This window comes from Agrilus planipennis, unplaced genomic scaffold, assembly GCF_000699045.2.
Source record: "Agrilus planipennis isolate EAB-ADULT unplaced genomic scaffold, Apla_2.0 scaffold153, whole genome shotgun sequence".
Classification (NCBI taxonomy): domain Eukaryota; kingdom Metazoa; phylum Arthropoda; class Insecta; order Coleoptera; family Buprestidae; genus Agrilus; species Agrilus planipennis.
In genome coordinates, this window is record NW_020438996.1 from 574,674 (window position 1) to 598,985 (window position 24,312).

General features: G+C 40.4%; 2 protein-coding genes across 4 annotated transcripts; one reads left to right on the forward strand and one right to left on the reverse strand.

The window, feature by feature from the left end:
* The first annotated feature begins 13,193 nt into the window (after nt 1-13,193).
* LOC108738070 (integrator complex subunit 6-A) lies at nt 13,194-17,444 on the forward strand. Of its 2 annotated transcripts, none has more exons than XM_025975765.1 (14): nt 13,194-13,596; nt 13,712-13,860; nt 13,924-14,139; nt 14,236-14,355; nt 14,414-14,559; nt 14,614-15,054; nt 15,111-15,257; nt 15,334-15,442; nt 15,486-15,649; nt 15,706-15,933; nt 15,985-16,185; nt 16,244-16,455; nt 16,511-16,871; nt 16,971-17,444. In XM_025975765.1, the coding sequence occupies exons 1-14, from the start codon at nt 13,547-13,549 to the stop codon at nt 17,226-17,228; spliced, it is 2,802 nt and encodes a 933-aa protein (XP_025831550.1). In that variant the 5' UTR covers nt 13,194-13,546; the 3' UTR covers nt 17,229-17,444. The 2 variants fall into 2 exon arrangements, with proteins under 2 accessions (XP_025831550.1, XP_025831551.1); XM_025975766.1 differs by having other exon boundaries at nt 13,195-13,596; nt 15,498-15,649.
* A 16-nt stretch (nt 17,445-17,460) lies between these two features.
* Nucleotides 17,461-19,752, reverse strand: LOC108738055 (neuronal membrane glycoprotein M6-a-like). Of its 2 annotated transcripts, none has more exons than XM_025975768.1 (7): nt 19,485-19,752; nt 18,896-19,049; nt 18,680-18,839; nt 18,474-18,624; nt 18,268-18,416; nt 18,050-18,204; nt 17,461-17,976 (listed from the first exon to the last, which is right to left on the reverse strand). In XM_025975768.1, exons 1-6 carry the CDS (start codon nt 19,486-19,488, stop codon nt 18,079-18,081), a joined length of 744 nt encoding a protein of 247 aa, XP_025831553.1. In that variant the 5' UTR covers nt 19,489-19,752; the 3' UTR covers nt 17,461-17,976; nt 18,050-18,078. The 2 variants fall into 2 exon arrangements, with proteins under 2 accessions (XP_025831553.1, XP_025831552.1); XM_025975767.1 differs by lacking the exon at nt 19,485-19,752 and adding an exon at nt 19,168-19,471.
* Nucleotides 19,753-24,312: the final 4,560 nt, after the last annotated feature.

Below are 24,312 nucleotides of genomic sequence, written 5' to 3' on the forward strand. Positions count from 1 at the left end.
GGAATTGAATAAGTCATAAAAAGATAGCCATTCTTTATAATTACCACTAAACTGAGATAAATCGATTCTTGGTAATTGTATGTGGTTATTTGGAGCATTAGAGTGATTTTGAGGAATGTTTGTATTATTGTTAGGTTGTCCATTAGACATTGCATGATTATTTAACGAATCGATTTTATCACCATAATCTGCTATTAAATTATAATAGTTTCAAATAATTCCCGCTCATTTTTAGTTAATTCAGACTCATCAAGTAATTCGATTTGTAATTGCACATCATCAAACTCTTCTATCAATTTATTTGCACCTTCAAACCTAGCAATTAATTGTTTTTTTGATTGAACTTGTTCATTAAATGTTGTTAGTTTCAAATAATTCGCGCTCATTTTTAGTTAATTCAGACTCATCAAGTAATTTTGTGATTGCATATCCTCAAACTCTTCTATCAATTTATTTGCACCTTCAAACCTACCAATTAATTGTTTTTTCGATTCAACTTGTTCATTAAATGTTGTAAGAAAAGTATTTAATCTAGTTATTTTTGATTTGATCGAGATAGACGGGTTTGCATGACCTAACACTTAGGCCCCGAGATTTGCTGCAAATCTAGTTGCAGCCTCGGGGAGAGAAGGTAGAACAGTTTCTTTTAGAATTTGGGTGTTTCTGATGAACCATGTGTACTTGAGTGTGGAGCAAAAAATCCACATGTAAGTTCCTTGAAGAATTTGAAGACGGCGGGGATAGGTGCAGCCCTAGATGGGAATGGCGTAGGAGCAAATGTTTCTGATATTTTCTTTGAACGCATGGATTTTTATTTGATGGGAGATAAAGCTATTTTGGAAAAAAGGCTTCAGGGAGAAAAGGGCGCCTAGGGACTTGGCAAGGATGTGTTTTTACCATGTCATTGTTCTATCAAAGACGACGCCAAGGTAGGTGACGGTGTTGCTCCATTTGATAGGGTGCTTGTTAACGATGATTGTGGGAGGCTTTCGGGTCCTAAGGGAGAAAAAGGTTGCTTCCGATATGGTCTTGTTAATAGCAAGTTTCCATTTTCGATACCAGTTGAGAAACAAAGACAGAAATTCCTTAATATTTGCGGAGCTCCGTAGAATTGTTTTGATGGAATTTATAAGGGCAATTTCATCGGCGTAAAGGGCAGTGAAAAGTGAAGAATGGAACGGCGAGTCTGCACAGAAGAGATTAAATAGAATGTGCCACAGCATGGAGGATCAAAAAGGATCTAATAACCCCAATAAAGATGTGTGGATTTTTGAGGGCGCTAAGCTTGGAAATGAGATCTTCGTGCCAGACTCGATCGACGGCCTGTTGAATGTCAAACAGAAGCATGGACATGTGAAGGCGCTTATCGAGGTTGTCAGAAATGTGTTCAGCAACATGAAGGAGTTGATGACCGGTGACGTGGTGTCTACACTCAGAGAAAACTGTAGAACAAACTTCTACAATTGTAGAACTTTTCATTACAGGTAGTAGCGAATATAGGGACAGAAACAAGTTGTAGTGAAAATTAATATAATATTGTAATTNTTCTACAAAATTTGTTTAATCTTTCTACAATTTATAATGAAATTCACCAAGTTGTTGTCGTAAATATTTCATTCAAATTGTAAGAAATTTGCCTGAGCCGCTGTCGATATTTCTCCTACAATTTACCACTACAATTTTATAGTCAAATTTAAGTTTACCGTTAGTTAACCTTACTACAAACTTGAATCGCATTTTCTACTAAACGACCTCTACAACGTTATAGTAATTTTTCTTACAGCATTTTTCTGAGTATACGGAAACCGTGTTGGAAATCGAGAAGGAGATTATTTTGCTCCACGTGGTCAAGAAACCGGTCTAGAAGGGTGAATTCTACTACTTTGCTCAGCGAACTGAGCAGACGGATGAGTCTGTAGCTAGAGGGATTGCTGAGAGGTTTCCCCTTTTTGGGGAGACAAATGACTGAGGTTTCTTTCCAGATGAAAGGGAAATCGTGGAGGCGCGTTTGTGATATTGCATAGTGTAGTTATGTGTTTTGGTAGCAGGGCTTTTAAGACACCTTAGGAATTCTGTCCGCACTACGGGCTTTTCTCTTTTTCAGATATCGGATGGTTAGGAAGATTTCACCGGGGGGGGGGGCATGTGTTTGAAGTCGGAACCGTAGGGATGAACATTTGGAAGATGGCTTTGGTTTGCTCGTGAAATTAGACAAGATCCACAGGGCTGGGTAGTGAGGAGCACTGGAAACAGAGAGAGTCTGCGGGGAGCTCTGTTTCGGAGAGAGCGAATCACTTTCCAAGTGCTTTTGGGGTGCGTTTCTGCCTGGGCGATGTATTCGTCGAAAGAGACGCTGCGGAATTCTATGAGATGAGTTTTGAGTTCTTGCTGGAGGGCGTTAAGTTCGGCACAATGTGTGGTTGTGGTGTCTTTGCCACAGGATTCTGTTTTTCCTCTTAAGGAGGGCAAGATGTCTGCGTGGGGTTTTTTTTTGGAGATGACATGGGTTGACAGTTGACCACCTTTCAATAAACTCAGACACTGGTTTTGGAATGTAAGGTTTTTTTTTAGATTATTCTCGAGGAGGGGAAATCTTCAAAAGACACCCCCTGAAGGGAGGCGAAGAGATGATAGCTTACATATGAGCAAAGCTTGGAAACCGATACTAAAAAATAAACAATCTGCTACCTACCGAAGAGGACCGGATCAACATAAAAATAACATGGATGAGATAAGGTTTGGGAGAGGGTTGAAAAGAGAAAATGATTAAGCGCGGTGGTCTATCTCTGACACTTGCGCTAAAAAGTGATGCCAGGAGTGAGCGAAAGGGAGCGGCTCATTGTAGAAGGTGACAGGGCCTTCGGAAACGGTCCTTTGATTTCAGGGCGAAGTTGGAGAGTGTCGAAATGGTGGGGTTTGCGTGGCCTGACACTGAAGCCCAGAGATTTGCTGCGAATGAGATTGCAGCCTCAGGGAGCGAACCGGTTTCTTTCAGAATTTGGGTGTTTCTGACGAACCAGGGATAATTTAATGCGGAACGAAAGATCCGCATGTAGGTGCCTTGCAAAGGTTTCAGGCGGTAAGGAAGGGCGCAGCACCAGACAGGAATGGCGTAGGAGCAAGTGCTCCTGATTATTGCGTTAAACGCACGGATTTTCGAATGTTGGGAAGTTGAGTGGTTTCGGAAAAAAATGCTTGAGTGCGATGAATGCACGCATTGCCTTGTTACGGATAGTTGCGATGTGCAGCCGCCAGTTTAGGTGACAGAGTTGCTCCACTTGATGGGACGGTTGTTTACTAAGATGAAGGGAGGTTTTCGGGACCTACGAGAGAAGAAAATTGGTTCCGATTTGGTCTCGTTAATAAAAAGTTTCCATTTTCGATACCAGTTTAGGAGCAGGGGCAAAACCTTCTCTAATTCTCCATGTGTATTGGAGAATGATTTAGGCGGACTTTATGAGAGCAATGTCGTCCGCGTAGAGATCTATCAAAATAGAAGTGTCGAAGGGTATGTCCGCACAGAATAGGTTAAATAGAATAAGTGATAGTTTGGAGCCTTGTAGGACACCAGCTATGACGAGTTTACTGGCAGAAAGAACAGAGCCGACGCGGACTTGAAGGCTTACCGGAAATGTACGCGAAGAAGTTGGTGGCCGGTGCCGTGATGCCTGCGGAAGCACTGTTGATGATCGGGGAAAAGGTTGTTCTGCTCCACGTGGTGTAAAAGCCGATCGAGAAGGATTGATTTAACTACTTTTCTCAACGAACTGAACGGACTGATGGGCCTGTAGCTTGAGGGAGAGCTGAGGGGCTTCCCTTTTTTGGGGAGACAAATGACAGTGGCTTCTTTCCAGGCCAAAGGGAATTGATGGAGTCACATGATGGCGTTTGTAATGTTGCACAGTGCGGTTATGTGCTTTGGCGGCAGGACATTGAGGACTCCGTTTTTAATACCGTCAGCGCCAGGGGCTTTCCTCTTTTTCAGAGAAGGGACAGTAAGGGAGATTTCATGGGGTGTAGTGTGTCTGAAGTCAGAATTTAGGGGAACGAAATTTTGGGAGAAGGCTTTGGTACGCTCGTGAAAGTCGGCAAGGTCCGCTGGACTAGGTAGTGAGGATCACTGGAGACATAAAGAGTCTGCGAAGATCTTGGCCTGAAGAATAAGTGGAGTCGTTCCGTTTTAGTGGCGGAAGATGGGGAGTTCTGTTACGAAAAGAACGGATCACTTTTCAAGTGCTTCGCGGATGTGTTTCTGCCTGGGCAATATAATCAAGTATGCGCTGCGGAATTCAGTGAGGCAAGTTTTCACTTCTCGTTAAATGACGTTTACTTCTGCACGGTGTGCGGGGACGCAGTGTCTATTCTACAGACGTCAGGCCTTGTTTTTCCACTTAAGGAACTCAAGAATGTCTGCGGGGAGGGTTCTGCCTTTAGTGAGCGTAGGGCGGGAGGTAATAGAGAGCTCGACAGCGCTGGTAATCTCGTTTGAAAGGAGATTCACAACTTCGTCAAGTTCCGCTACTGTGCGAATTGGAATGCAGTGAATGAAGATGTTTCGAGGGTGTAACGGAGGTGTAGCCAAACTAGTGAAGTGGTTAGGTTTGGGGGCTTGTCGATTGAGCGGCCGGCTTTAATCAGGGCTGGAAGGTGGTCCGAATTTAGTACGTCAATGACGATAAGATCGATGTAACATTTTTTATGACGAAAATGTCAAGGATGTCGGGAATTAATTGTGGGGGGCAGGAAGGAATGTGGAGTCAGGGGTGGTTCAACTGTGAGGTTGAAGTCGAGAATTTTGGCAAGAAGGGAGGTGCCTTTACTATTAGTTTGTCGACAGTCCCAAGAGACGTGTTTAGCGTTGAAATCGCCGGCGACGATAGTTGGAACGCCTGAGGGGAGTAGAAGGGGGAGTTTAGAAAGGTCTCTGTCAGAAGGAGGGGAGTAGAGACAGATAATCTTAAGAGGGCCAGCAGTTAGCGAAACTTCGGTGCCATAAAGATAGGCCTGTGCTTTAAAGAATTCCTAACAAGAATAGCGATACCGCCGGCACCGCGGTTGTCACGGTCTCTTCTGTAGGATGAGAAGCTTGGGACGAAAGATTTGATTTATTCGGACAGATGAGTTTCGGTGATGCAAACAACACCGATTTACTTATACTCGAAGAAGTGCGCGAGTTCAGTCAATTTACCTCTAATGATTTGCGCATTTCAGGTAACCATACGAAGATTGTCTGGGTGGGCGGTGTTAGACATTGGTGGTTTGTTGTAGGGCGGCGACAATGCTGGCGACCATGGTTTGGATAATAACTTGAAGTTTTTATTCCAAACTTGGGATTGCAACAACAGCTGGAGGTGCTTGTGTTGCGCTTTTGGGTGGGTGGACGGGGCCAGTTCTTACTGCCTTGGCGTAGGGCATTGCCAAGGTGACAGCAGTAGAGTGTGGGTAGTTCTTGTGCCTTGGGAAGCAACAGAAGTGACGATTTTCTTGGGAGGGGTCTTTTTGGGAACCTTAGGGCAGCCGCGGTAGGTAGCGCGGTTGTTCCATTTGCAGTTGGCACAAGTGGGAGTGGCATCCTTCTTGTCCTTGGTTCTCCAGTCGGCAGTTATACGCTTACGGTAACAGAAAGTGCAGACTCAGGCTGTGTGGCAGTCATTGGTTGTATGAAAAAAATTCAAACAGCGGCGGCATTGGGGAACCTCCTTCGTAGCTTTTTTTGGCTCAACTTTGATGTTATGACCACAGAATTTACCAAGATCGAAAATTGTCTTGGAATTTGTAGCGTTCTTATCAAAACGGACGGAGACAAGGGGTCAAATTTTGTTACCTTTGGACATACGATGGATGCCTTTGATAATAAAGCCTTTGTGGCTGAGTTCGGACTCGATGTCCTCCATTGGGATGACTTCGCAGACACCACGGATAACGACATGAAGGTCACGGTCTTGCTGGAACTGGTTTGTAGAGAATTGGACTCAGGAAAGAGGATAGACGATAAAAATCGTCGATAAAGTTGGAGTAGACTCGAATTAAGTCCTGAGTATTAATTGCCCTATGGGTGGAAATGCCGTAACTGTCCATGGCACGAAGAATTTTCAGCCAAAGGGACTTTTGGCTTATGACGGTTGGTTGGGGAGCGGATTTAACTTAGATTGGATGGTTCATTATCAGAGGAGGAGGATTCGGACGACGACAGGAATGGTTGCTGTCGTCGGTTCCTGTTGACGCGTTTGCCGGCTTTGACGAAGCCGTCGTTCTCTCGTCGGTCCATGTGCGGGAGACGGTTAAAGGAGCTTGTTACCGGGCAGGCGTAGATGATTGCGCGTGGTAACTGCCTGACTAACCAGACTACCCCAATGTGCGAGGATGTTGGACCTTCCCCTGCTACTCGAGCTGAATCATCCGATTCAGCCCCTCCCCCCACCACCGCTGACGGCTTCACTCAACCCGGAAAGAGTCGTAATAAGCGCCGAAGACGTGCCACCTTTCTATTTGCTGCATCTTCAACGTCTTCTGACTCAGAGGCAGAAACCGGCGCTACTAGCCAAACTACCAAACCTCCCCCCCCCCATCGAAATCCGCCAAAAGTCCCTTTGGCCGAAAATTCTTCGCGCCATGGACAGCCACGGCATCGCCACTCGTCGGGCTATAAATACAAAAAACTCTATAAGAGTCTATCCCAATTCCGTGGACGATTTTCGTCGACTCTCGTCGTTCCTCGACGAATCTAAAGTTGAGTTCTCTACGAACCAACTTAAACAAGACCGTGACCTCCATGTTGTCCTTCGTAGAGTGTGCGAATACATTTCCACTGAAGATGTCAAAGCCGAGCTCATCCACAAAGGCTTTGCCACCCGCGGCGTCCACCGGATGTCCAACTGTGGAAAAACCTGGCCCTTAGTGTCCGATCGTCTGGACCGCTCCTCTCCTAAGTCCAAGTCAATCTTCGAGCTTGGCAAGGTCTGCGGGCTCAATGTAAAAGTTGAGCCGAAAAGGGCCACAAAAGACGTCCCGCAATGCCGTTGTTGTTTGAAGTTCCTTCACACGACCAATTACTGTCGTGGTCGTAACCTCATTACCGCAGAATGCAAAACTAAGGACAAGAAGGTTGCCACTCCCACTTGTTCCAATTGTAAAGGCAACCATCGTGCCACATACTGCGGCTGTTCCAAGGTTCCAAAGAGAGCCGCCCCCTCCCATAAATCAGTGGTACCTCCCAATACCCAAAAGTCCACTCAAGTAGCGCCCCGCCCAACAGCCCTCCCCGGAAGGACGCTCCCCCAAAAAACTTACGCCAGGGCAGTGGCAGCAGCTCCGCCCCCTCCTCCCCAAAAACGCATTGCGTCCCCAAACATTCCTTCAGCTTCTTCTCTTGATCAGAGGATCCAGGCCATCGTCCAAACGATTAGAGGTAAATTGACCGAACTCGAGCACTTCCTCGAGGATAAGTCAATCGGTGTTGCTTGCATCACCGAAACTCACCTGTCCGAAAAAATCAAACTTTTCGTCCCAAATTTCTCATCCTATAGAAGGGACCGGGAACACAGCAGTTCCGGCGGTGTCACCATTCTTGTTAGGAATTCATTAAAGCATAGGCCTATCTCTTTGGCCACAAACTCGTTAGAAACAGTCGGCATCACTAGATTGGCTCCACCTTCGTTATACCCTTGAAACATCTTCATTCAAGTGCACTCCAATTCGCACAATAGCGGAACTTGACGAAGCTATGAATCTCCTTTCAAACGAGATTACCAGCGCAATCGAGATCTCCACTTCCCCCCGCCCCACGCCCACCAAAGACAGAACCCTCCCACCAGATATTCCTGCCCTTCTTAAGAGGAAGAATAGAACCCGCCACCTTTGGCAAAAACACCACAATCCCGCACATCGTGCCGAACTAAACGCCATTCAGCGAGAACTCAAAACTCGCCTAACGGAATTCTGCAGCTCCTCGTTTGACGAATACATGTGGTGGAAAGTGATCCTCTCTCTCCGAAACAGAGCTCCCCATCTCCCACCATTAAAACAAAATGGTTCCCTATACACTTCAGATGAGGAAAAAGCTGCAATCTTCGCAGACTCTCTCTGTCTCCAGTGCTCTCCACAACCCGGTCCTGTGGATTTTGCCAACTTTCACGAGAAAATCAAAGCCAGCTCTCAAAATTTCGTCCCTACTGTTTGCAACTTCAAGCACACGTCCTCACGTGAAATCTTCCTCACCATCCGATCTCTAAAAAAGAGAAAAGCCCCTGGCGCAACCCTTCGACCGAGTCTGGCACGAAGGCCTTATCTCTAAACTCATCGCCCTTAACATCCCACACTTTCTAGTCGGGATAATCAGGTCCTTTCTCACAGACAGAAGCCTTCGAGTCCGCGTTGGCTCTGCTCTCTCTGCCAGTAAACCCGTCACAGCCGGTGTCCTACAAGGCTCCAAACGTTCCCCTATTCTGTTTAACTTGTTTTGCGCGGACATGCCCTCCCACTCATCTATTATGACTGCTCTGTACGCTGACGACATTGTCATCATAAACTCTTCCAGCGCCATTCTCCATTGCACAGCGAGAATCAATAGGTTTCTGCCCCGGCTCCTAAACTGGTATCGGAAATGGAGACTCTCCATTAACGAGACCAAATCGGAAGCAATCTTCTTTTCTCGTAGGCTCCGAAAACCTCCCTCCATCATCGTCAACAACCGCCCCATCAAATGGAGCACCTCTTTCACGTACCTAGGCGTCGTCTTCGATAGACGCCTAAACTGGCCGCACCACATTACGGCGACCCATAACAAGGCTCTGGGTACATTCGTCGCACTTAAACCTTTCTTCCGTAACAAGACCATCTTCCAACAAACCAAAATCCGTGCGTTTAACGCAATTCCTACGTCATCCCTATTTGGGGCTGCACCCATCCCCGACGTCTTCAAATTCTACAAGGCACCTACATGCGGATTCTTCACTGGTTCATCAGAAATACCCAAATTCTGAAAGAAACTGGTCCAACTTCTCTCCCCGAGGCTGCAACCAAATTCGCAGCAAATCTTAGGGCCTCAGTGTCAGGCCACCCAAACCCAACTATCTCGACACTATCCGACTTCGCCCCTAAACCAAACGACCGTTTCAGGAGGCCCTGCCACCTTCTTCACTGAGCTGCACACTTAGGTTCATCATAGTTCCGAGCTGTCCACTTTTGCTCGTTTTAGGTTTGAGCGGTTCTTTTATGCTCATACTAGTTTCGCTTTTTCAGCGCAAGTCCCCACCCTATTTCTGCGATGGGGCACCTACTCACACCCTCATCATCCCTCCCCAAGCACTCCCATCCCCATTTTTACATCTCCCTCTCCCCAATACAGCCAAAATATTTCCCTTGGGGTAACAGCTTTATGGTTGAAATCCCATCTCGAGGAGGGGTTTTAGTCGGTAGGCGCTACGGCGAATCCGACACTATCTCCCTTCAGGGGGTGTCTTTTGAAGATTTCCCCTGCTTGAGGCTAAACTAAACAAAAAAAAAAGAATAGGCTCGGGTTCGGCGGCTGGCGGTCGTCGAGTAAACATCGCTCTCGTCTTGGAAAGTACAAAGGCGGCGGCGGTAACAATTCCCCCCCGCGTTATGACCAGAGCCAGATGTTACTTTGAAGTCTAGCGGTGTTGAGGGGCGGGTAGGAGGTGGTCGACGTGAAGCTTATTCTGGGTGTTGTCCCAGAGAACTTCATACACGTTGTTTCCGAGTACCGCGGTGACTTCGTGGGGCCGGTCCAGGTCGGTGCGAGGCCATGTTGCTTTTTAAAGTTCTTTGCCAGAACGAGGTCTTCCACTTGAAAACCTACGGTGGTTGAGTGGCTCGGCAACATACCTCCTTTGGTACACTTGCTGGCGACGGACAATCTGTTGGCGGCGTTCCTCCCGGGCCTGTCCTGAAGTATCGGGGATGTCAGTATTGGGGGTTTCCCCGAGTCCGGGACGGTTCATTGTGTAGCCGAAGAGGGCCTCGCTTGGAGTCTGGAGTGTGGCGACGTTCCGTCGGGGTCGTAAATTGAACAGCACTTTGTTCAGCGCCTTATCCCAGTGTTACGGCGGTTGGTGTCCTAGGTGGATTCGTAGGCCCTTCTTGAGCTCCTGGTTTCTCCGCTCGGTGGGGTTTTCTCGGAGATGGTAAATGGCAATGGTAAATACCGGCTGAAAACTTCTTCCTCCAGGTAGTCTAAGATTGCCTTGGTTGGAGTGCTTGGGACGGCCTTGGCTTCCACCTATCGGGAGAACAAGTCAACAAGACCGCCACGGTTTCCCAGGGCCGTCGGGGTGTTCTTGGGCGTGGAGTCGCGGCTTTCTGACGGATGCCTGACTTTGTGCAGGCGCAGATTAGGCATCCCTTTAGATACCGACGGACGTCCTTTGGCAGCGTCGTCCAGTGGTATTGTAGTTGGATGGTCCGAAACGTCTCGTCGCTTCCCGGGTGGCCAGCGTCGGGGTGATCGTGGAAGAAGTGGAAGACGTGCTGGTGTAGGGCTTCTGATACAACGAGGAGATCCCTGTTGTCCTTCCGACGGTAGAGGAAGCCATTCCTAGCTGTATAGTGCTCCCGGAAACCTCTTTCGCCGGGGAGTTGTGGGGCTTCGGTCTGTAACCGATGCCAACGCAGGATCATCCATTGTATCCCGGGATCTACGAGTTGTCCTTCTTCGATGCGCGCGGTAAGTGGTGGTGATGGGTCTTCGTGTTCGTTTACTTGGTTAACGGCCGCCGGAAAACAATCAGGTGGCAGCACCCGATCACATGCAGTGTCCTCGATTTCTTGTTCTTCGGAGTTACGGGAAAGTATGTCCGGCAGTTGGTTGAGCCGACTCGGATAGTGTTCTACCGTGAAACTGAATTCCTGCAGCCATAAGGACCATCGTGTGAATTTTGCCTTTTCGTCCCGCGATTTCTGGAACCATAGTAACCCGCGATTGTCCGTCCGGAGGATAAATGTCTTTTCCTCGAGGTACGGCCGATACTTCTTGGTAGCCCAGAGTGGAACGCTTGTGGCACTTTCCGCCATTGTCGCTGGTACATTCGGTGTTAATGGGCTGGGCCACTCATCCTGAACTTGAAAGGTGGCAGGACTAAAGGTGACCTGCGTTGGCGGCGTTGCCAGCGGTGGTGGCGTTCGGAGCGGGATTTGATACGGCGACGATCTCGACGTTTGTATTCATGTTAACCACTCGTAATTATATGTAAATAAACTTCCTTAATCTAAGAAATTAATAGCTTAATTTAGCCGTTCCCAAACGAAAGAAGGTGCGACCAGGTCCGAGTGCTCTACAGGCTAGTCCGGCAGTTACCACGCGCAACCATCTACGCGTGCTCGGTAACAAGCTGTCGGAAATGTCCTTGGACAACTTACGACCTGACATTGTCTCGATTTGGGAGGAAAAGGCATCGGTAAGGGGAGCAGCGGATGAAGACTCAATGTCTTCCGTCACGGGCGTAGGCAATTGTGGAGATGAATGTAAACGAATAAATTCGTTTACTTCGACGAGTTTGACCTAAGGGTCACTCGCCAGGGCAATGGCGTCCGCAAGGAAAAATCCCTCCAAGAGTGGCTAGCTAGGTAGAACTGGACTTTCTATGTGACTTTTCAGAATCAGGAAAAAAAGTTCAAGAATAAGGAAAATATATTTAAATTAGTGAAGAAGATTTGTTTATGTTAGTTGTGGTACGTTGAAGTTCAAAGGTACATTATGTACTCCGTCCCAGAGAATTGTTGGTTTGTTGGTTAGTTAAAAATAGAATAAAAACTCTTACCTATTACGGCTGGGCAGAATATATTGTTAACCTTAGATAATAAATTTGTCCAGTTACGGACAGTTGTAATAAACGTCTGATTCGCTGTGGAAAAGGCTCTGGTCGTTTCGGTGATAGAAATCGGTGTCTAGTACGTGATTCGTATAACGAAGGGCGAGCACAAAGTGCAATGTAAGGTTTTTTTTTGTTTAGATCTCGAGGAGGAGAAATCTTCAAAAGACACCCCCTGAAGGGAGGTACTGTCGGATTTTTGCCTACTAAAACCCATTCCTCGAGCGGGGAGATAAACCCTGAAGGTTGCTCATCCCCGGGAAAAGAATGGAAGGATTGGGATTAGGGAGGTTGAGAAGGGAAAATGGTTAAACGCGGGGGGTTGGGGGGGGGGGCCTTCGGAATATGTGGTCCAACTCTGAAGTGAACACTCGCACTAAAAAGTGAAGCTAGGATGCAATGTAAGGATGTGCATCATCCTTATATACGGGTAATTAGATCGAAAACATATTTGCCTGAGATTAGGGACGATAATGGCAAGTGACACTACTCAATCTCATCGATCTCATCAATGCCAGACGACATTAAAAATTACAAGACTCCATAGCATTTGCGCAGACGCGAAATGATTTTACATCTACCGCATTTTTATTCGAATTCAAATAAATGATCCCAAACTCTCCAACCTCTTCAGCAGTATTGTATAACATTATTACTGCTTTTATATTAGGCAAGGTTTCAAGTAAACAGGAACTATGAATTAAAATAATATTCACATGCAAATACTTTATTAATATATGACTGTGAAATTTCCATAGGTTATATACCTTTAAAATATTAATTTACAAAGAAAATTATCGAAAATACCTTCTCTCTATTTTTTTCTTCTGAGTTTCTTATAAACAGATTTTTTTTCAACTAAAAGTAGTATTACTGGAGTTTAACCGTTAACGCCAACTACCAAAATGAACTGTTAAAAGTGTTTATTTTCAATAAAAGCTGCTCGAAACGCCTCCCCTCGATTATTTCATGTACGTTTTTCATGATTAGATCATTTTAAGCCATTTCTAAAAGGTTACATTTTCGAAAAAGCCGTGATTCGGAAGTTTTACCGAATTTTTTGCTTTAAAAAACCTTTTATATTCACTACCAAAAACAAAGTGTATAAATCTTTGTTTAATAATTGTAGACATAATTATTGTAATGTATATAAATCAGTAACAGCAATAAGAATTAACGTCAGTATCAAAAGCACTATAAACAGGTTAGGATACTTATTCATTTGACCTATCGTTTGAAGTTTGAATTGGTGGCAAAGTCAATTACCATAGACATGGCAAAATAATTATTTGGCATCTGTGTAAATGCTACGAGTCTTGCGATTTTAGCGTCGCCTCTCGCCTATCAATGCCTGTCAATGCCTATGGTCATTGTCAATGCTAACCATATTCCATAAACGTAAACCCAAAACAAAGACAATCTTATCGGAAAAAATAAAGAGAGTTTAGATAATAGTTGTTAATAAAAAGTTTAATTACCAACAGAGAAAACCAAAACGATTTCATTATTATTAAAGAATTAATAATGTTACTGCTTCATTTCTAGCATACCTACTCAAGTGACGTGTAATAAACTTACTGTATTTTGAAAACGTTCCATGTTTAAAATGTTTAAGTGTAACTTATTTAAAGTTCTGTGGAAATTTATCTAAAAGGACCCTCACAGTCTTTTGCAGTTATTTATTTTTAAATGTATTACAATTTGTGAGGAACTTTAAAATGACCATTATAGTTTTTTTGATTGATACTTCAGCATCCATGAATCAGAAGTAAAAGCTAGTAGTGCTTGAATTTAAATAATATTTATATAAACATTTTATTTATATTTTTTAGAACATATGTAGNCAATAATATTTATATAAACATTTTATTTATATTTTTTAGAACATATGTAGGGGGCAGAACTTCATTGCTAGATGTTGCTAAATCAGCAGTTGAAACTTTTGTAAAAATACGTCAAAGAAGCCCCGAAAGCAGAATTGATAGATATATGTTATTAACATTTGAAGAGCCCCCAAACAATATTAAAGCAGGTTTGTTTTATGTAAATTGTAAACAGATCATTCAAAAATTCTATGGAGAATATTTACTTCAAGGATGGAAAGAGAATCTGGCTACATTCATGAATGAATTAAAGAATTTGCAATGCTATTCAATGACTACAATGGGAGTTGCTGTCAAGCAGGCCTTTGATATCTTAAACATCAATAGAGTAACATCTGGTATAGATACATATGGACAAGGAAGATGTCCATTTTTCCTTGAAACATCTGTAATTGTACTTATTACTGATGGAGGAAAACTCACATCTGGTAATTAATCATTTAAATAAAATTAAATTTCTATATAAAACGGATTATTAATAAACTGTTCAATAATAGTTCTTGTTTTTACATTTTTTCATTAAGTAAATGGTGTGTATGAAGATTTTACCTTGCCAATGACTTCACAAATTCCTGGAGCAGAAATGACCAGAGAACCATTTCGTTGGGATCAGCGACTTTTTGCTCTTGTCTTACGGTTAGCTGGTACACAATTGAAATAATTTTGAAAAAATATTTAGATTCAAATTTCACTATTTAAAAGGTACACCTGCAATTGAACGAGATGCAGGATTAGTTCCTAGTGATAGCAGTCCCATTGATGCCATGTGCGAAGTAACAGGAGGTCGATCCTATTGCATAACTTCCCACAGGATGTTAAATCAGTGCATTGATAGTTTAGTACAAAAGGTTTCGTTTTAAAAGTACATTTCTTATTTTTGGGACCAACATTTTAAATTGCAGGTTTTAAATGGTGTCGTAATAAACTTTGAAAAGATTGGTCCAGATCCTCCACCTCCAAATATGGACAAAATTGATGACATTTTAAACAAGGATGATGAATTAAGCAGAGAATATGAAAATTCAAATGATTCTCCTATTAAAAACGATAGACCGCTTCCTTCACTAAGCAGTACTTCCTGGCATAATTGTCGTAAAATGATATACGTACAAAAAAATCAAAAGGGTTTTCCATTAGGGTTTTGGCCTATTCCTGAATCGTTTTGGCCTGATATGACCGCCACAGTGCTTCCCCCAAGAAGTGCACATCCTAACGTAAAATTCACATGTACTAATTCAGATCCAATGGTTATAGAGAATTTACCCTTTGACAAATATGAACTAGAACCTTCACCACTAACTCAGTATATCTTGTCTAGGAAACAGCCAACTGTTTGCTGGCAGGTTAATAACATTTGCCCGTTAGTTGATTGTATTTAATTCATTTTTTTTATTAATAGGTGTTTGTGGCCAATAGTTATAAGAATTCTGAAGTTGGGCATCCATTTGGATATCTTAAAGCGAGCACAAACCTAAGTTGTGTAAATTTATTTGTTATGCCCTACAATTATCCCGTTCTTTTACCCTTATTAGACGAGCTTCTTAAAGTATGTTTATTTATATTAAATTGCTTTTCATTTAGATATATATGTCCAAATATTTCTTTCTTTTTTTTCTTATAAGATTCACCGATGGAAACCGACGAATGAATGGCGAACACAATTTCAGAACTACATGCGAACCTTGCCTTCCTACTATGCAGCCCCATTACGTCGTGCGCTTACACGAATGGGTAAGATCGACTGAGATGATGTTAACGCTAAAGTTTAATAAAGTCACTTTTGAAGGTTCTCCTGTAGCTCTCGCCCAAACCCTAATTCCTGAAACTGCCGAAAACGGAATTAGCTACTCAGTCAGTAATTACTTGAAGCGACTTAAAAACCAAGCCAAAATTGAGTATGATCGATTGTGTAGCGAAATATTGCAACGTCAAACACAAGTATACCATATTAGCACTTTTTTTGTTTTTTTTTTTTTAATGGTTGTTTGCTTTAGAACGTAAGCAAGAATAACTTTAATATACCAGAACAGATATGGATGTTACCTCGAGTTACTCTCAAAAAAGACCTTATAACGCATCCCTTACTTCTGGACAAGTTTAATGCACAAAGGGATCAATTGTTGGAACAAGGAAACCTCTTTGTTTGTTCAATTGAAAAGGAACGGCTTTCAGTTAGTTTCAAAAATCCTTTCGATATTCCGCGAGATCGGCTCATGCAACAGGTAAAAAAGGGATACTATAAGAGAACGAGAATTTTATTTTTTCATGTGTAGGTTGCTAGAATGAGAAACAATTTCCTGCAGTCTGACTGGATAGCTCAGGATTTAGACAGCGCTCATTCTTTACCCATCTCTCAAATGGGGAATTACCAGGAGTATTTGAAAAGGCAAACACCCCAGTTGCGCGAAATCGAGTCCACCCCTGTTCGACAACACATGTTTGGTAATCCATTTAAAATTGATAAGAGGATGATGGTAAATATGAAATATTGATAGTATATATACATTCCTTTGATTCTAATTATTATTTCAGGTCGATGAAGCTGACATTGATTTAGTGGGCTCTGGAGCGCCGGGTGCGAAAGGATCGAGCAAACGCTCTGGTTCAGCTATTCCGGACTCTATTTCCCGAATTCCAACGAAACGAAAACCGGGGCCATTACCGAAGGATTTAGTTATACGTAAACCCAACTTGGGTAGTTCCTGTTCAACAAATTCATCGCGTTCATCATCTCCAATACCATGGTAATCAAAAGTTGTTAACGCTTATTACCGCGAGATAATCAATTGCATCTTTCAGGTTAAGTTCTCCTGATAAAGAAGTAGCAATGTTAGTTGAAGAAAAACTACCTCCTTTGGGAATTAGTGCAACTGTAAACGGTATAGATTCATTATATGAACAACGATCACGATCTCCGTCACCGACACATCTTAATGACGTCTCCATTAATAGTAACGATATGTCTTTCATACCGTTGAGGGCAACACACACGATGAATCAAAACGTCTGTTATTCCCCTAGCGGTTTAGACAACAGCAATGAATTCACCTACAGTACCTCAAGTACCAATGATGACAAGCAAATTTCGCAAATACTGAAAGAAGCTAACAGTCTGTGGGCACCTCTTCAAAATAACCTTACGCAAGATCAAAAACCTAAGGTTAAAAATACTCTTTTTGAAAAATAATTGGTTTTTACATAAAACTAAAACCCTATCTATAGTTTGCAACATTGTTAATATCTTTTTCAATTGTTTCAGATGATAATTATGGAATCAAGGGACGAAATAGAAAGTCACAATTTAGAAACGAGAAAACTTTTAAATAAGTTGGTACGAAGACCAGGTAAAAATTTTACGGAACTTTTTAAAAATATAAAGTTACTCAAAGGTGATACGGACATGCAAGTGCAAGCTGTTAGACTAATTATTGTTGAATCTTTAAGGTTTAAAAGGCAACACTTGGCAGCCCTCTTAGAGGATCACATACAAAATTTGACAAATTTAGAAAACAAATAACGACTTGGTATTGTACATTAATGAATTTATTTATGAAGTGTTGCATACATGTATCGAACAGTTCATTATTGTATTTATAATATTTTAAAGTTCATGAATGATTTTGTGTAAACATGTATTGCATAGTGTTTCATTTTAAAGTGGCGGTTGGTATTTTTTATTTTGATTTGCCATATTTTTCTAATGCAGTCTTTAAAATATACTTGTACAATGCGATTTATTACANTTATATTAAAAATTAATTCAAAATGTCATTTTATGTCGCCAAAATTCCTAGATAATACTTTTAATGGTTTCTATTATAATTATTTACATGGAATGTATATAAAACACATAAAACATTCATTTACTTACTCAAGTGCTACTTGGACGGAAGAGATTCACAATAGTATGCTTACTACAAATATGAATTGTTTTTTGTAAAATATTAGTAATTGGTAATAACTTTTCCATGACTGACAAAAACAAGTACAAAAGTCTCATTACACTTATTTTGCCTTTTTCAAATATTTTTGCGGATTATTTAGAAAAGTTATTACATTTTTTCTTTTTGTACATATATGTTAAACAAAACTTTGACAAATTATTGCTAGAGTTGTGCTCCCCAGGAAATACACATGATTTGTAAAATATATTAGTCCTTAAACTACTTTTCACACCTCCCATAATTACTTCTTAACATATAGCTCTAACACATCATCCAAATGAATAATTTTTCTGTTTGTAAGGAAAATGATGTCATCAGTTCCTACAACAAATACATTGTATAAAATTTATACTATTTACAATTGCAATTAAAAAAAAAAAGAAATAACATTAACTTGGAGACGTGTATTTCCTGGGCTGTATCCTAAAACCTGTCCTTGCTACTAATCATATCTTGATCATTTAAATAACGCAAGTCTTGTAGTTCTTGGAATTTCTCATGATCTCTAATGTGTGCATAGTTGGCAGACAAACACATTAGGTAATGAACCTTAAATAGCATTTAAATTTAAATAAATATGCAATCACTTCACATTTAAAAATATTAACCTACCAAACTTAATATTACCAGTACAGTGGCAACACTTGCCAAAATGAACATTATTTCTGCTTTTTCCACATAATCTTTACAAAACAGCTTTACATTTTGAGAATCACAAACTTTCATATGCTCCTGTTTTGTTCCTGAAGGAAACAGAAAGTCTGAAATAAAAATAAAATTATTGGAAGAGTTCTCAGTTATAGATTATATATACATACAAAATTGAGTCAAATCAATACAGTCCCTTAATGTTTCAACATTAGGATTGGCACACATATTCCAAAAAACAGTGAAAATGAAAGTAACAATAATTAGAAAGCAGAACATTAATAGCCATGCTATTTTTAGTATATATGTTATAATCATAAACTAAAATATAAAAACCAATTAACACTTATCAAATAAAACAGAATAAGTAATTTACCACTGCACAGCTTATGCGTCCTCCTACCCTTGATCTCCAAGCACGATACACTTTATGTCTTGTAGCTCCAGTTGCTAAACAACCAACAGTTAAAATCATTAAACCTAAAGCACCCATACAAGCTCCAGTGATTACAAAGGTCATTTGTACTGCATCAATCCTAAAATATTTTACTAATGTGGTATATGTGTATACTTATGTTTCTTATTTAATTACCAAAACAGTCTCATCTTAAACACTTGTTCAAACATAAGAACTGCAAGAGTAGCACCCCTGTACATTGTGCCACAAAAGACAACCACACCCAACATGCACATAATAGTGGCAATGAGGGTGGCATAGGGAATACGAGTAAGACATGCATCACAACCTGGAAAAAATGAATGTAAAAATGCACAATAAACAGTAAGTAGGTCAACATTTCCAGGTAAGAATAATACAATTATAATCGCATTCTTAAGTATGACTTTTCTAATAATTGTTTGTACCTGTTGCCTTCCTTTGCATGGATATTTCAGAGTAACGCCCTATGCTTGCTTGTGATCTAGAGATAAATGAAGTCTCTTGCAAGGGTGTTCTTGCATTCACCATTATAAAAATTTGTTATTTTTTTCTCTTTATAATAAATTACAATATACCTGATTAATCAACTGTTAATTACTAACATAAGTGACGTCAAATTTTATGTTCCGAATTATAATAACTCTAACGGTAACTTCCGTAAGTCATTGCGTAAACAAACGATAAAAAATGATAAGAGCAAGATAATTATAAACGAGTAACATCGAAATATAATTGTACATACCCATTTCAAACTGTTTTAGTTTCTAGTTTCGTTACGACATTAATAATGTCATTTAATTAACTAATAAGTCATAAACGATTAAACAAAATTAACCATAGAGCATTAACCTTTGTTTCAATTTTGTTTGCTAATTTTGAGAATGTTTTAAAAGCAGTCTAGTCGTCACGCCCGTATAAGCACGAGTATAGCCGAATGTTGACAACTGTGTGCACTGTGATTTGTAACGAAGCTAGGATTTTATTTATCGGAAAATATATGTAAAGTGTTAAGTGGATAGGTGTGAGACGTTAGACAGTTAACCCCAATTTCGAACTTAATTATGAATATAATAAAGGATAATTAAAGCACCGTTAGAAAGTATTTTATGCACTCCGACAACTAATTTTATAATTATTATATTTATTATTAATTACATTTCATTGCATAAATAATGTAGGTATAAGCGTAGCTTTTATGCATTCTTTTGTGGTATACAGAGTGTTTCTAAAATAAGTAGCATACTTGCAGCAGGTAATAGGGAACTATAAAACAAGAAAATTAAGTACAGTCAAAGGTGGGTTCGACCCACATAGGATCAGGCAGTGAAATCATTGCAATGCCGCATTCAATCAGCTACTACTTAACAGAATCCGTATTGATTTCTTTTGTATTTTTATACTTGCAGTGTTTGTTATTCGTTAGGTTAGATTAAATATGATTGAGGATGTTTATTTTACAGCCAGCCTAGAGTAATTCTTTGTTCTTTTAGGTTGTGAATTTGAATGTATGTTCTAGCATAGATAAAAGACTAGTAGTTAGTCGAAGTCATTCGCAATGTGTCAGTGTGCGTTCGCGGATCTTCTGGAATCGATTCGGAATAGATTCTGAATTGTTCTGAAATGGTTCTGAACCGATTCTAGTGGTCCTCGGTTTTTTACTGGGATAAAAAGTTCGGCTCGGCTGTGCATGCGCAATACGAATTACAGTCAACCTTCTCAGCTCTCTTAAATGTCTCTTAAATGAAAATGATCAACCAGACTAAAATGACAGAGATGGTGTAGTAATTCTACAAGAAGTAATGAACAATTTGCAATTTGTAATTTAAAAGAAAACTAAATGAACTGTTGTTTTTTATGAGAACATTAAATATGTTTGTTAAGATGATAAAAAGATATTTTGGGCAAAATCAGTGCCATATTGTATATTATCAATAAAAATAGTTAAACAAAAGATACCTATATCTATTTAAAGTAGTAAACACTTATAAAACAAGTAAACTTCAGCTAAAATAGTTCTAAGAAAGAAACATAAAATAAACAGCAGTCATTAAAATATCTAATTTCTATTCTAAAGAATAGGTCAGCATTAGATATTATCACATTATTCACATATCAACTGCGTTGTCTAACAGCTGTATATCTGTTATTTTTTTAATACATTTCCAATAAGGTCTTGAGTTCTTGGTAAAACTTCCGTATCATGGCTTCTCGAAAATGTAACTTTTTCTTGTTGGGAATAGCTTAAAATTGCCTAATCATGAAAAATTTACATGAAATAATCGCGGGGAAAATATTTTGAGTAGTTTTTATTGAAAATAGACATTTTTAGATTACACTTCACAGTTCATTTTGGCAGTTGCCCGTAAAGCTCCCATACAGCACACAATATCCTATGGATGTACGATTACGTCCCAATTACGTCCATCATGTCCAATTTTCTTAAAAGAATTCTGGAGATTATACTATGCATATCCTCATTTTAACATATTTATAGGTGTCTTTATAGGACGTGCATCGGGTATCCCAGAGCCAGGCAAACTCGGCTCTTTTGACTCCCGAGTACTTCTCAGGTATAATCAAGGAGCTCCTCATTGCTCCTACGAGTGCGAGTGAGATGATTCTTTCCTTTTCTTATCCCTTCCATTTCGTAGGTGAGCCCCCTCTTCCATAACCGAACCTAATAGCTACGGGACGATCATTAAAAAATTTTCGTAGGTAGTATTTAGGTTGCGAGAAAGGCTTCGCTCGTCTATGGGGTGGAGGGGCTTGATATGGGAGTGGAAGGGAGAAGAAAAAGAGAAAGCAATATGGGTCATTACTGCTTACTCTCGTACTCATTGAAGGATATGGAGGTACCCAAACTAACATCAGGTAGAGGCTCCTACGAAGTTAATGTTTGCCCAGCTCTGGGATATCCAGTGGGTACATATGTATCTGTATATTTCATTATGGCGTTAGTATGATTGATGTCATTATATTACAACCGTTTTATAAAATGGTGTTAAAGAATTTGCTCTTGCCTGTTGCGTCGTTAAATCGAAAGAGCGGTAATGTGGTAACAGTCGATTAATAATAATTAAATTAGTCAGTAGTCCACATATAGCGCCTCCAACATGATAGTTTAATAAAGTATCAATTTCTATCGTTTCTATTGCCTAATCCAAAACAACCTGTTATTGCACCTTCTTTACCTTTATCTATTACTGCGTTGAAGTCTCCTATAACTATTAGATTTTCCTACCCTTTCACTAAACTTAACGCACTATTATCGTTTTTACCGGTTTCGAGTTTAATTTTACCATAAGTATCCTATCGCTTTTTTGTAAATAACTTTCTATACACTGTCCTGCTTTCCTACTCATTACAATTCCTACCCCTGAATTACGATTACACCGATTAAGTATGTATTACAGTACCTATCCATTCCAGAAGTCTCCAGCTTCTGGTCAACGTACTTCACTAATGTCTATTATATCTAATTCTAATCTGTTCATTTCAACTTTCAAATTTTCTAATTTTCCTACTTGCTTCATTGTCCTAACATTCTACGCTCCGACTTGTGAAGTATTGCACCTTCTATTGCATTTGATGATATTCCCCGAGGTAGCCCCGCCTGGACATCCGAACTGGGACCAATTTACGTCCGAAGTGATTTACCCCAGAGGACGCCATCATTTAAATAATAGAATGGTAAAAGTAGGTTGTACTCGGGATATCACCTTCCATATCGCAGTATTGTACATCAGAGTGCCACTGTATTACGGTTGCGAAACATGGACGGTGACGCGGCGAAAAAGAAAAGGTTAGAAGCTTTCGAAATGCGTTGTTACATGCGAATTATGAGAATACCGTGGATAGAGAGAGATAAAAATAAGGAGGTATTTGAAAGAATAGGAGAACAGGGGGCACTATGGAAATCAATAAGAAATAGGCAAGATAGGTTGGTAGAATGCTTTCTCAGGCATGAAGGGCTAATTACAGACATATTAGAAGCAGAAGCAGGAGATAAGAAGAGAATAAGTAGACCTACATTAGATTACTGTTCACAAGTGGTTAAGGATGTGGGATGCTCTAGCTTTAGAAAAATGCGAAGATTAGCTCAGGATAGGAAAAAGTGGAGGTGCGTGTCCAATCAGTCTTGGGGCTTTATGATGATGACGACACCAATAAACACATACACATATAGAAGATAGAAGACTAGATTCGAGATATTCGATTGAACAATGAGCCAACGCATTCGTGCGCTGTGTGGATGTGCGTTTCGCTGTTCACTCGGCGCGTTTCATTTTATTGCACCACTAGTGACCCGCCCCAGCTTCGCACGGGTGTAATGTTGATACTAAATATATTTTTGTTTTGTTTAGATTATTATCGAAAAAGGGAAATCTTCAAAAGATACCCCCTGAACATACTAAATATACTACAGAATGTCTTTATATACAGCATTCACAGTTTTTTTGTCATTAGACAATACAAACCGGCCTCCCGGCCGGTACCGCCGCAACCGCTATGTCCCTGCATTTTAAATCTGTAATATCTTCGAAAATATTCATTTAAATTACATACTGTAAAGGGCCATATTGATCTATATTAAATGCACAATATATTTAAGGTACTTAATTGGATAAGAATTAATGCAGTATTTTTTAAAATCGCGTTGTAAATAAGCCATTATTTCTCATAAAAAGTAAAGGATAAAAAATGGTTATTGCGGATTGTCCTTAAGAGATAGACATATACCATCCCGGACTTTTTTGTAGACCTTTTTACGGTTTACGTAGTACAATATTTTGATCTATCTCGTAGGGTTCAGCCAGCGTTTGCAATGTAAACGCAAAAAAATGTGTTTATTTGCGACATCACATTGGAAACTACTAAAATTATCAGTGTTTCTCTACTATATTATGCATGTATTATACATATAAACCTTCGTCTTGAATCACTTTGTCTATTAAAAAAACCGCATCAAAATCCGTTGCGTAGTTTTAAAGACTAAGCATACATAGGGACAGACAGTGGGAAAGCGACTTTGTTTTATACTATTTAGTGATGCGGCAATTTTGAGTTAGCGCAATGAACCGGCGCAGTTAACTGTGCCTGAGTTACTGAGATAACGCACAGAATTTCGCTGAGGCCCGTTTGCACCGACGTTTTACTAAGGCAGGCTTAACAAAGTACTGCTTAAGCATAAGTCTTACTTAACTTCCAATTCGTTTGCACCGTACGCTGTCTACCTGCAACTTAAGTAAGTAGTGCTTAGTTGTTGATGGTTTGGCAACAACGGTAAAATTTAGTAATTTGTAGGGTTTTTTGTGCAGAATGGTCAAGAAGTTTCAAATTTATTGTGTCCGTTAAGTAACGTCTGCTGTCGTGAAGTGTTGTTTGCCGCCTTTTTCTGCTGTTATACGTTTTTGTTTTTGTAATTATTTGTGTTTTGTTAGGTTTTGTTGTGTTTTAGTTTGTATATATATTAGTGATATGGTGTTAGAAACAATTTTTAGTTGTAATTGGTATAGTGTAGAGACAATTTTCTTCTGAATTTCGTATAAACAAACCTTTTCTAACTAAAA

What these genes read in the sequence shown, in the direction of transcription:
- LOC108738055 (XM_025975767.1), bottom strand. Translation starts at nt 19,270, where the DNA reads ATGGTGAATGCAAGAACACCCTTGCAAGAGACTTCATTTATCTCTAGA. An exon ending in CATGCAAAGGAAGGCAACAG is followed by an intron (nt 19,050 to 19,167) that starts GTACAAACAATT and finishes CATTTTTTCCAG; the next exon opens with GTTGTGATGCATGTCTTACT. An exon ending in TTTAAGATGAGACTGTTTTG is followed by an intron (nt 18,840 to 18,895) that starts GTAATTAAATAA and finishes AAAATATTTTAG; the next exon opens with GATTGATGCAGTACAAATGA.
- LOC108738070 (XM_025975765.1), top strand. Translation starts at nt 13,547, where the DNA reads ATGACCATTATAGTTTTTTTGATTGATACTTCAGCATCCATGAATCAG. An exon ending in TCTTGTCTTACGGTTAGCTG is followed by an intron (nt 14,356 to 14,413) that starts GTACACAATTGA and finishes ACTATTTAAAAG; the next exon opens with GTACACCTGCAATTGAACGA. An exon ending in TATTAGACGAGCTTCTTAAA is followed by an intron (nt 15,258 to 15,333) that starts GTATGTTTATTT and finishes TTTTCTTATAAG; the next exon opens with ATTCACCGATGGAAACCGAC.